Source organism: Anabrus simplex, chromosome 5 (genome assembly GCF_040414725.1).
Source record: "Anabrus simplex isolate iqAnaSimp1 chromosome 5, ASM4041472v1, whole genome shotgun sequence".
Taxonomy (NCBI): Eukaryota; Metazoa; Arthropoda; class Insecta; order Orthoptera; family Tettigoniidae; genus Anabrus; species Anabrus simplex.
In genome coordinates this window covers 15,378,697-15,392,248 of record NC_090269.1, presented here as the reverse complement: position 1 = coordinate 15,392,248, position 13,552 = coordinate 15,378,697, and the positions used below count along the sequence as shown (strand labels likewise).

General features: G+C 40.5%; 1 protein-coding gene across 1 annotated transcript in view; it reads right to left on the bottom strand.

Annotated features, from left to right (window-relative positions):
* Positions 1-13,552, bottom strand: part of bma (SCY1-like protein bma) — a 1,798,985-nt gene that overhangs the window by 119,959 nt on the left and 1,665,474 nt on the right. Inside the window, exon 14 of the mRNA XM_068227755.1 lies at positions 4,691-4,941. Within this exon, the coding sequence (XP_068083856.1) occupies positions 4,691-4,941 (251 nt within the window). The remainder of the gene's footprint in view (positions 1-4,690; positions 4,942-13,552) is intronic.

The window sequence follows — 13,552 nt, the reverse complement described above, 5'->3', positions numbered from 1 at the left end:
TCCGTGGTTTCACATTTTCACAACAGGAAAATGCTGGGGATGTACCTTAATTAAGGCCACGGTCACTTATCCTATCCCTTTCTTAGCTCATCGTCACCATAAGACCTACCTGTGTCGCTGAGATATAAAGCAAATTGTTAAAGAATATGAATTCTAAAATTCTACGTAAACAGCCGAGATTTTTCAACTTACAAGTAGTACTGCCACTGCTTACTGAGTAAGAGTAGGAAATTATGGAATATAACCTAGGATGACCAAGCGAGATATTTAACCTCATTTCTCTAGTCAGTTCAGTTACTTGAACTGAGAGCACATCGCTCTCTATCACTGAATCTGTTATCAGTTTGGAATTTGAAGGCTTACACTCACAGCGTCACCCGGCACAAGCTTGCAAGTAGCTACTGTACAAACGTCGGACTGGCTAAATGGATTTTCTTCAATTGCGATAAATTTAAGCCTTGATTCATCTCTGGTGAAATGTAATTTTACAGTGCATGACGTCTTCTGGTACAGGCTAGAACAAGTTTGTTACTTATCTTACAATCTATTTCAGTCCTGATGGCTTTGAAAATAAAAGTAAGTGAGGTATGAGCGACGCCAATAATAACATTTCTTGTGAGGAAAAAGTCAGTCATTGTCATGAATGATGTGCTAGTTGCTTTACGTCGCACCGGCACAGATAGGTCTTATGGCGATGATGGGACAGGAAAGACCTGGGAATGGGAAGGAAGCTGTCGTGGCCTTAATTAAGATACAGCTCCAGCATTTGCCTGATGTGAAAATGGGAAACCACGGAAAACCATATTAACGGCTGCCGACAGTGGGGTACGAACCCACATCTCCCGAATGCTAGCTCACGGCTAACCTCACGGCCAATTCGCTCGGAATCTCTTGCAGGGTTAACTGGTGTATGCAGACTACTTTCCATCTCAGTACGACAAAGAATCCATCTTGGGTGTGGGCGTACAGTAGATTACATCCACGATACCATCTGGCTCTCAAATTGAGAGCATGTGTTGGCGAGCACGAGCCATCTATCTGAGTCTGGCATTAGTTACACTTATTTGTGCCAGGTTCTTTAATTTCATTTCGCTAGGTTTACAGGGAGAGGCGTGATTTATTTTCACAACGTTCCCAGCCCTTCCCGTTTCTTCCTCTCTGACGTCTTTGCTCTTTGAAACGTCAGATCTGTTCTTTCTCTTAATATTAGGTGCTTATCACACTGAATTTTGCCTCAAATATTTTTTTTAAGTGTGGTTTAACATCGCACCGAGTGAAGGCGTGTTCGGTTCACCCGGAAGGACGTAGGTTCTATTCCCTGTCGGGAAGTCGAAAATATTAAGAAACGAGATTTTGACTTCTGGAGGTGCACGTAGCCCTGAAATTCACTCAGCCTACACCAAAAGTCAGTAGCAGGTTAATTCCTCGGGGCAAAGGCGGCTGGGCATAGAGCTAACCACTCTACCCCACTCTACATTCCACCCCTCCCATGGCCTTCATGGCCTGTACGGAGATAACTTCGCTGTTTGCTTTGTTCGACGATGGGATAGGATAGGGGTAGAAGTTAGAAAGAAGTGGTTGGGACTTTAATTAAGACACACACCAGCATTCACCTGGTGTGAAAATTGGAAACCACGGAAAACGATAATAATCAGTGCTACCGATAGTGGTGTTGGAACCTACAATCTCCCGATTACCTTACAGCAATAATCACTACCACCATCATCAAATCATAGTTACTTCTCATATGGCCGAGTGTGGGTGTTCAACTCGATTCTTTACTTAATTATCTGCGTTAAATATATCGCAAGCCGCGAATCGAATTCTGATTAGCCAGGCAGGAAGCTATTATATCTTGGTAATGATATACAAGCTCTCTGTAAAGGGAAATTTTAATAAGAGAATGCGAGTTTGTTAGACGCAGCCAGTTACGTTCAAAACAAAGCAAGACACTGGTAGCCAATTTGAGGAAAGGCCAGGTAAACTGTCACGAACTGTCTTCTGTTAATTGGGGCACAAAGGAGCTGTCATACAGCGGGAGTGCCTGCAGCGAGCTCATAGCTTCTGCTGCCACTCGCAGTAAACACTACAACCAGGGATAACCAAACTGTTCATGGGCCATACGAAACAAGCGATAGTTATTTTTTTAAAATTACTTTACGTCGCACCGACACACATAGGTCTGATGGAGACGATGGGATAGGAAAGGGCTGGGAATGGGAAGGAAGCGGCCATGGCCTTACTTAAGGTACAGCCCCAGCATTTTCCTGGTGTGAAAATAGGAATCCGCGGAAAACCATTTTCAGGGCTGTCGACAGTGGGGTTCGAACCCACTATCTCCCGAATGCAAGCTTACAACTGCGTGCCCCTAAAAGTACGACTAACTCCCTCGGTAATGGTAGATGAAGTATTCCGGGATTATTACACAATTTTTGCCTATCAGTGTGATACCTTCCATGAAAGCCTAACACGTATCTTATCAGATGTAGAGAACTCCAATGATAGTAAGAATGTACGAGGAAAAGTGAACACTTTTGAGAAATGTGAACATATTTCCTTTCTAATTTCTACCTTCCTCTCTCCCCACCCCGCCCCTACTTCGGACGCCAAGAACTAACTCGAGAAAAGTAAATAGTCCGAGTAGTCCCGAGTAGAAATGCCGTGTGGGTGGTGGCACAGAATACTTTCTCGGTAAACCCGATTAGTCCACCCCCTAGCAGCTTTCAACTCGGAAGCGTAAATTAGCGACCATGGGTCCTTATATGAATCTGGAATGGCCTCGACTTCTTGTGCTAGGCTTATCACTTTTATCTTTCCTGTCTAACCTCTCTTGGTCGGCTATTGTTTTCGTGTCTTTGATGATCTTTCACTTCCTTTTCACAACATCCTCATTCTTCGGAGGGTGGATGTCTCTCCCTTTCTTCTTTGATTAGAATTAAGAAAGGGTGGAACTTCCCACCACCAGCACCACCAAAAATGTACTTAACATACTTATATTTGTACTTTAAGACATATCGTGGTGGGTTTACGAGCAATACACAATAAGTAAATATCTTTCTTCTGATAAGAACAGGTTTGAAAAATTTCTGTCTCTCAATGAGAATAACTACTCCAAAATTAACCAATGGGTTTGCTATAGTATCTGGAATGCCTCTGTGTAGCTGAAATTGTATTCATGCATTTTACCTGACTGAAATTCCTATCTTGAGAATTAGCAAGGGAATACTAATTAGAACATTCAGAAACCAAAATAACCTCATATGATGTATATCACCAGTGATTAGAGCCGGTCAGTCACACATGGCAGAGCAAAAATGTGAATGTGCTTTGCTTGTAAAGAAGACTAAATGATATAGCTGTTAATTACTTTTATTAAAAAGGATAACTTAGTCGTTGATGAATATATTGTTCCAGGTGTAAGAAGAGCTAAAATAATTTCACTTATCTACCCAATAAGAATCTATACTCCTTAGGGTGTAATAGTTTCAGTCTATTAAAAGGAAGGATGTCTTGATCGCTAGGTCTATAAATCTAATTTTGGTTTGTAAAGAGTAGGTACTGGGAGTACAGTTCTGTACTGACTTTCTGTTATTTAACATAAATCTCTTTGCGATGTGCACTGTGTATAGAGTTATTTTGTGGTTTTACATGTCTGTAAATATTCATAATTCTTCAAGCATAATGGAATGTGAGATTTAACTTATTTATTCTATAAGAAATAAAACTAATTATAAATGTGTAACCTTGATTTATCGTTTACGCATGTACGCACTACAAGAGACTTGCTAGGAGGCGGTATCGTTACCAACAGATGGTTTCTTAAACCATGGACAAATTGTGATTTGAAATATGTTATTGTGCATGTTTAATTATATCCACTCCACTGTACTTACAAAAAAGCAAACAAGGAAGTCGTTGGGGGCGCTTTCTACAGGAATTACGGGGCCATCTTCAGCAACTTTGAAGTTGATTACTGTATAACTTCATAATGGACATCAGAGCTCAAAAATATAGAGTATCTTTTTACTGGGACAATATACCACTTAATAGTGGATTCATATAAAAATTAACCACGATATGCTTGAAACTACATGAAAAACTGTCTAACGCAAATAATAATAATAATAATAATAATAATAATAATAATAATAATAATAATAATAATAATAATAATAATAACGTCTTGCCTTTTTAAAATAGTTCTTGTCTTAAGAGGGGTCTGTTTAATTTAGCTCCGAAGCCTCTGCTATATAAAAGTTGTAAATTCGTGTTATGTATGCAGGCAATCATGTTGGTTGGGAATAGAATACATTGATATTAGTTCTAGCTTGTCGTTAGGGATGACTAAAAGGCGAATCCCAGTGCTCTCATTTTGGAGGAGGGTCTGCTACGATTCAAGTTAAGAGAGCATGATTACCTTGTTGAATTTTCTCCTAAATAATAATCACTACTGTCACCAACAACAACTCTAAAGCTGATTTCATTTCTTAAGTTACTCTCATTTTCATTACCAGTCGCGATGCGATTCACTCAAAAAATCTCACTTGAGACGTTATATAAGCTTCCTAGCGAATGTAATGTTAATATAATTTGTCATCAAGCAAGTCCCTTGCAGTGTACAGCTGAGTCACTGCGAGATACAACTTTAATGGAGCAAGTAACGGAGGTAGTTAAAGTAACTGGTACTCACTGTGGGCGGGGAAAGGTTCACCGTTGATCCTCGCCGCTCCTGCGGACCGATGCTGGAGTGACGTCGAATGGGCAATCCACCCCCAGGCGTACCTCCTGGAGAGGACGCACACGATGGTGCTATGCGGATCTTAGGTGGCATCATAAGCGCGTTATCCGACAAACGACGGTTCGGGAACGCGTTATGTACCCGCAAGAAGTTGCTGTCGGGCGAAGAAGGAGATGCACCGAACCACCATCCTCCCAGGACACCTGAGTCTGAGGAAATGAAACACACATGTTATTTCAAAGGTAAGAATCTACGAAGCCTACACACATGTGTAACATACTGGGTTTAAATTTTATTGGAAAATATTGATTTTTCGTTTTTCTAAAGTATTAAGTGATTTCTCTGAGGCATATATTTAACTTAAAAGATATAGTGTCCTTGTAGAATTAAATGAACAAATGTAATCATACAAAATAAACTTCCTAATATATGGTTTCTCAGCTAATCTTGGGTGTTATGAAATATACTAGAATAAACACAAAATACAATGACATGAAACATAAAGGAATATCCTTGAAGTCGTCACTCTTCTGCGACGGAACACTAAGGTAAGTGCCGAAGTTCTTTAACGTAATAGACATGTCAGACTGGCAAGAAGAACAATATATTCTTTTTCATAAAGGACATTTTTGATGTCATTTACAACTATTTATGTGAGAGAGGTTTATAGCAGGGCGTCTCAGGGTGCATTGCGCGGTGCAAGGTGCGAAACAAGACTTCGATAGGTTGACCAGAGTCCAGGACTCCCCAGTCCTCGATTTTGAGCAATAGCGCTGTCTCTCTCTTTCCTACACCTGTCTCTCTCGCTCCGCCTGTTTCCGCTTCCTCACTTGCTCTGTAGCGTTCAATCATCCGAGCAGAGTTGAGCCGAGTCAAATGTTGTACCTGACCTATCTCAATTCGATTGAAATCAGACAAGAGTTTTTTCCTCTAAATAAGTTCAGGACTTCACACCAAAATTGAATTTTTAGTTCTGTAATCAAAAATGTACAGTATATTTTATTATACAGTGGTACGGGTTCATAAATATATTTTCGCCAATGGTTCTACCACATTACGTTTAGTTTACACTGGAAAAAATTGAGAACTTCTGTTCTACATAGTATAATACTTCATTCTATCTTTCCATGCTGATTTCACTTGTGTATGTATGTATGTATGTATGTATGTATGTATGTATGTATGTATGTATGTTCAGTCCGCAGCCCGAAGGCTGGTTGGATCCTCAACAGCATCACCATCAGCTGTCATAGATGGCCTAGGCATCACTGAAGAGGGGTACTAGGGAAATGAGGAGTGAGGTAGTTTCCCGCTGGTTTCCTCACTGACCCAGAACTTGCTATTACATATCAGTCTGCCAAGCCCACTGAAATGAATGCACCAACCGACCCTATGAACAACATTTTCACATCATTCGTAGCAGGGACTGACTGCAGAAGGAATGACAATAGCAGCATCCCGCATACCCCCAGTCACTTTCATGTTGTCAAAAAGCCAAGGATACGACTGGGGCAGATGAATGAAAGTAACAAAATTGCTCCAGCCCATACCGGGACACATAGTGTATTGTAAACACTAAGTCTCGCCAGCAAAGGCAGGATTTCAATTAATAAACAAAATCCGACTCATTCATTATATTTCGAGGTCTAGATAGTCCATAATTTTCTTGTCTTATAAGAACTTTTCTTTTCTAGCAAGACATTCATCTTCTTGCCTAAAATGCTTACGATCAGTACGTCAAGCCCATAAACCGAAACTTCTTATTTTTTTAAAAAGTTGTTCCTATGTTAATTTTTTGTAAAATTCTTATGATCAGCATGTCAGGCCGTTAAACTGAAACCTCTTATTATTATTATTCATCCTTGTTCTCCTCCGTATCATCATCATCATGATCATGATCATCATCATCTCTATATCTGAAGCCGAATTTAATAGAGCCTGTGCTGAAGCAGTGGGCTCTTAATCAGTGCGAAGTATGTTACACTCACTTTTCAGTGTTACAGGTACCTGCTTTCTGTAGTTTTAAGTACCGTAGCCAATTATGAATCAGAACACCAAACAAATCTGCTATTTATAAATATTGACCATATTCTCAAATGTTTATTTTATTAGTCTGTTCACTTTATAAAGAAATATACAGGATGATTGTAAACGATGTGAACCGGGCATATGAGCGTTAGAGGGGTTGCATACTGACAAATAATAGCAAAAAAAAAAAGTATTTCGCGCCGTTGTTATTTTATAGTTTGCCAATTAGACAGCTTTGCGGGCGAATTCAGATGGGTTTTGCGAGGAGATGTACATGAACACTACGTTAATGCGCTTATTATAATTCATTTTAATCTGTTGGAGTCAAGTATGACAGTTTGTATAATATCTGCACGCTGTCCAAAATAAGGCATTAAAACGTTCTGGAGAATAATAATTAAAAAATCGAAAAGTCACGTGAATCCTCACTCACCCTTGCCCACATAAAGTTTCCTTATCAAAGCCTGATACAGGGCTATAAACTTCCGACGTTTGCCCCGAACAGCTAATTGTGTTGAGTATATGGCGTGGAATGGTTTAAACCTAGTGTTCCATAGTGCATGCAAATAGTTTTATTGTTGGACGCAGCTTCTAACATACTCCTGAGCACCACATTACGGTTCATCAATAGAAGGTTTTATTTAAAAAATCCATCATAAAGTAAGTTTCTCTGTTCTTGGTGCGATGTGATGGTGGTGTACGTTGAGTGAACATACCTGAAATCAGGCAAACGCTGCTGAGTTGAGTGCCTACCACAGCTGTAGTCCGCTAGATTCAAGTCTCTTCACCTCACACCATGTCACTATTACGATTTCGACTTCTGAAATTTGCTGACTCTTGATACAAGTAAAAATGTTATTTAGTAAACCCGTCTGTTGACATTTCTGCATCATTCTACTTTATATGAAGATGGCAAGTGGCTGCGGGGTTTGGGTCATGTAGCTATCAGCTTGCATTCGGGAGATAGTGGGTTCGAACCCCACTGTCGGCAACCCTGAAAATGGTTTTCCGTTGTTTCCCATTTTCACACCAGGCAAATGGTGGGACTGTATCTTAATTAAGGCCAAGGTCGCTTTCTTCCCACTCCTAGCCCTTTCCTATCTCATCGTCACCATAAGACCTATCTGCGTCGGTGCGACGTATAACAACTTGTAAAAAACGGGCCTTTTTTCGAGAGTAGGCCTATGCCGACTATCTCCCGAACACTGGATACTGGATGCACTTAAGCGACTGCAGCTATCGAGATAGAGCTCAGCTTAAAATCATCCGCAAAAAGCCTTAACTCTGATCCAGTCCTTTTCTCATATCATTTAGTGCTGGGAGTGTCCGAGGACAAGTTCGGCTCGCCAGGTGCAGGTCTTTTGATTGTACACCCGTAGGCGACCTGCGCGTCGTGATGAGGATGAAATGATGATGTAGACGACACATACACCCAGCCCCCGTGCCAGCGAAATTAACCAATGATGTTTAAAATTTCCGACCCTGCCGGGAATCGAACCCGGGACCCCTGTGACCAAAGGCCAGCACGCTAACCATTTAGCCATGGAGCCGGGCATTTATATATATAAGAAAACATGAAGGTCCAATAATCTCGACTGGGAAAGTTTTCATTTTAAAATACGTACGTTATTTACAGCTGGATAAGGTTTCATAATAATATAATCTATTTGTTTATTAATATCATAATGGGTCATAACATAGTGTTTGAAGACGTATCTAGGTAATTAGTATCATATACAATTAAATTATGTTTTTATAGGCACATATGAGGACCTTTTAACACTGAGGCAGATGATAGCAAGAATTGCTGCCAAAAAATGTACTTAAATAATTCAAAGATTTATACATTCTTCAGATGTGATCATTTTATTCTACAAGAACACTGGAGCTCAACAATGAATCAACGGAAAGCCAGTTACTTGTTAGCGACGATCACAGTTCACATACACATGCACAATAAATAGCACTTCTTTGTTTCTGTTGATAGTCTTATTGTGATTTGTGCACGTACGTGTGTTCTTACAAGAACCCCAACCCATGCAACGTAGACAACATATTATTTTAGTTTAAACATATAGAGAAACTACAAAAACTAACCCCTTCAGTTAGCGGTCTTTCCAGTGTAAAGGTTTAGAAGATTGATCAGTGTCAGACAAGTATTTTGGATTAATCATCCTTCCTCAATCACACTGGAGAGGAATGCTGTAGGGATTAGTTTTGACATTGACTGGACGATCACATGACATGGATAAACGTTAACTCCAGTTACTTTGTACATGATTGTGGATTAGAATAAAACCCTGGATTTCTAGGTACGTGTAATATGTCCCCCTTACCTTCACTGGCGTGCCACGTGTATTTGAAGTATGTGAAAGTACCATTTATTTCGAGAACTTTCTTTCTAAAGTACATGGATAATTATTTTCAATATTGATAAAATTAAAGTGATACGCTTTATATATCTGGGTTTACTCTCGACAATTTAAATCCATAAGGAACACAAGTGATAGAATAAAATATTTGAAAATGTAGGAAAGAGAAACTTGTAGGAAAGAAAAGCTTAGGGCCCGTATATTTTTATTGTCTAAGTGCAAGTAATTAAACAATTATGAGTTCTCGCTTTACATATGTATTTTTGTTCATATTAAAATTAAGGAGCACAGAATTCCACTTCGAATGTTATAAAATGTTCTGGAAATATTATGTCTTTAAAGATCGCATTAATGTAATTCATTGCTAAGTAGGTTCAATATTACGCGGCCAGGCTTGGAGGGATCCATATTCATTGCCTTTAAGTACAATGAAATGTCGACCTTATCGTAGTTTCATTAATATTTGTGCTATGGAATAACGTATTGCAGAAAACTGACAAAGCGTCAAATACCGACTTCAGCTGATATACTTCATGACAACCATTAAACGTTTATTGCTAGTTACACTGACTCAAATGTATATTTGTGTGGTAGGATTGTTGATCAATTAGCTAGGATAATGCGACGATTAATGGGGTGTAATTATAAAAAGGTGAGTATTCTTTATCTTTATATCCTACTAATTAGCTGATGTACCCGTGCTCATGGGCGTAGCGAATTTGATACAGGCTCGACTGCGAAAGTAAAACTTCGAGGCCCCTCATTTAAGATATAAAAACTATGAATAACTTAATATAAACTTAATTACCGCAGGTAGAAGTAACGCAATATATTTGCCAAATTATATGAACAAAGGGATTATACGTTATCGAACGATTATTATTAAATAGCATTCAATAGGTTTTATTTGACTGTCTCCATGGTTTAATGATTAAGCTGCTGAACTGCCAACCATGTACCACCTAGATGTTCGTGTTCAACTTTAATTAGTTTCATTTTTCAGTAACTACAGAACTACTCTTTGTAACCGATACCGAAGTCTCGGGTATAATAATTTATTCGATTATAACAAAGAAAAATATATGAACAAGATTAAATCAAAAACTCTTCAATTAAAGTTTGAAATATATCACAGTGTACAATTGATGTCTATTATTAACTTCGCTCGTTCGAAACTGAGTTGACTGAGTGTTACTACACCAACTTCTTATCGGCATTTTACACTGATCAGCCAGAACATTATGAACACCTACCTACTATCGACATAAACCCATCCTAACGATAGCAGCATCACCTGACAAGGAATGACTGCTAGTCAGACACACGCATGGTGCATGTATACTGAGAGTCAACTCAAGACCTTAGCGGTCCCTTTGATGTTAGCCAGACTTCTGGTCGGTGAAAAGGCTTCCGCAGCGCCAAATAGTTCCCTAGGTTTGTTACTTGTTTCTGAAGTCAGGAGCTTTTTTCAGCTTCGTTAGATATTGTGGTGAACTGACTTGATGAATCAACATTTTTTTCCCTCTATAAATATGAAAAATATACCACATGTTGTATGTTATTCGGGTTCGTTACCAACTCTTATATTTCATACGTAGATGGCTATGAATAGTTATTGTTCTCAGTGGTGTATGTAGCAAAATAAAAATGATTTAATATGATATTGATATCTTATTGCACTGTGTACTTAGTAAGCTTTGTTCGAGTTCATTCCATTGCTGTGTGTTCGCATGATATGTGCGACGTTGAAGATGGATCCAAGAAAACTGTTGGCAATACTGGCTGCAACAGCATGTTCAGTATTGATAATGGCTGCCAGCTGTGAGCAAGACGTGTGTGATGCTGTGATGCTTGAGTCTCCTGTGAAATACTTTAAAGCTGACAAAAGTGGAGAAAAATTAAGCAGGAAATCTAAACCAAATTGTTTTAAACGTTTACAGTAGCCTACGAGATTAGAATCCGCTGTGGACTGTGGAAGACGTGAAAAAGACCGCGCAGCTGACCGGCGCTTCTGTATACAGTGTTTACGCCGCTCGCTTGGAATTTAAACTCCACGGAAAATCCAAGTCTCCATCGAAAGGTCGATGTGTCAGCTCAGTTCAAACTATGCACTCGCCGTAAATAAAACAGGAAGGGCCTTAACACGGTATGGTTATAGGATCCTTGGCGTATTCGATAATAATAATAATAATAATAATAATAATAATAATAATAATAATAATAATGTTATTTGCTTTACGTCCCACTAACTACTCTTTTACGGTTTTCGGAGACGCCATAATAATAATAATAATAATAATAATAATAATAATAATAATAATAATAATAATAATAATAATTTGTGCTTTACTTTATATTCGTAACCGCCCTCTACCTGCAGAAATGTTGTCATGGAGGGATCATGAGCTCGTTTTTACCTTCCGAATGACGAGACTACAATATTTACAACATTCCTGGAAACATTGTATTTTGCAATCCCACTCACGGGTGAGTTTTTCAGCCACTGTCACTGAGAGTCGTTGCAAGAGAGCATGTGCCTCACACAAATTGTATTATGGAATAAAAATAAACCTTGCTTCTGTTGCCTCGGTATTCGTCAGTAATCTGTAGGTTTTACATGGTCAATAAAGGAATAAACAGGTACAGCTATGTGAAAGGAAGTGATTTCGTTTGATGCTTTATTATTTCAGAATGAAGTACTTGTCAGATAGACGCACGGCGTTAATGATAAGCTGGTTGTGGCGGAGATGAAGAACGGAGACGGGAAGAGGGAACAAAGGACGTGCTCACATGCGGAAGGATACTTTTCCTAAGCTCTTGACTTGAATTTCAGTTATAGTATCAGTAAGCGTGTTGTCCGTGTGTAGAATGGGGAAGGCGCGTGATCTATCTAGTTTGACATAGGGCAGATTGTGATGGCCCGGAGGCTCGGCACGAGCATTTGGGAAATTGCACGACTTATCGGGCGTTCGAGGAGTGCTGTGGGGAGTGTCTTCAACAAGTGGCGAATCCAAGGTGAAACCACGCCCAAAAGTCGAGGTTTTGGGCGCCACCCCTCATTACAGATGTCAGACGTCGTAGGCTTGTCAGACTGGTAACACGGGACAGGCGGAACTAACATCGGGCATTAATGCTGCGCAGAGTACTAGTGTGTCTGAACACATAGTGCACCGAACACTCCTAAGGATGAACCTCCGTAGCCAATGTTACACAACGACATTGTCAACTACGACTGAAATGGGCACGTGGCCATCGTCAATGGACTTTGGCGCAGTGGCAGAGCGTTGCATGGTCTAATGAATCCCGATACCTTCTTCATCCTGCCGATGGAAGAGTGCGAATACTTCGTCTTCCAGGGAACAGCTCCTGGAAACCGGGACAGAGACAAGCTGGCGGAGGCTCAATTATGCTGTGGGGAACATTCACATGGGCTTCCATGGGTCCATTGGAGCTCGTGCAAGCCAAGAAGTATCGTACACTGGTTAAAGACCACGTACACCCCTTCATGACGATTATGTTTCCCAACGGCAGTGGCATTTTTTAACAAGATTATACGCCATGTCACAAGGTCAGGAGTGTAATGGAGTGGTTCGAGGAACACAGTGGCCAGTTGCAATTGATGTGCTGGCCCCCAACTCGCCATATCTTAGCCCGATTGAACATATCTGGGATGTTATCCGTGACAAAGATGGACATACCGGCTATTAGGTAGGTGGTAATAATGTTTCGGCTGATCAGTGTACATTGTTGACGAATACATGTGTGAGAAGAGGTAAACGCGGGTAAACGGCGGGAGTAAATATGACTCTTCTATAGGTCATAGATCTCGGGGACGCTCGTCGTTTGAGGTGTCGGGCATGTAAGTCCTAGTATCCGAGATGAAGCGTACGTTATTTGCTCATCGTTTGAGGTGTCGGGCGTATAAGACCTAGTATCCGAGACGAAGCCTCTGGGGCAGCTCAGTATCTCCCCGTTACCCCCAACGGGTGTGTGTCTTCAGCACCTGTTGGCCAAAGGGGTCGACGGTCAGGGTAGGCACAATGTGCCTTGTCATCTGCACAAGCCTGCTGCTGGAAAGTCACCCCAAGTCCCTACCTGTGGGTCCGGTCCTTGAGCAAGACCACCCGGGCGCGGATAAAATCCCATTCATTGCTCGGGATGAACTAAACAGGAGGGTAATCACCCAGTCATAGGGAAGGGCTCTTTGGGGCTAATCCCTCCTTAGAGTGAAACAGTGCGCCTCTGTGGTGTAATGGTTAGTGTGATTAGCTGTTACCTTCGGAGGTCCGGGTTCGATTCCCGGCTCTGCCACGAAATTTGAAGAGTGGTACGAGGGCTGGAACGGGGTCCACTCAGCCTCGTGAAGTCAACTGAGTAGAGATGGGTTCTACAAAATTTGTGCATAACACGATCT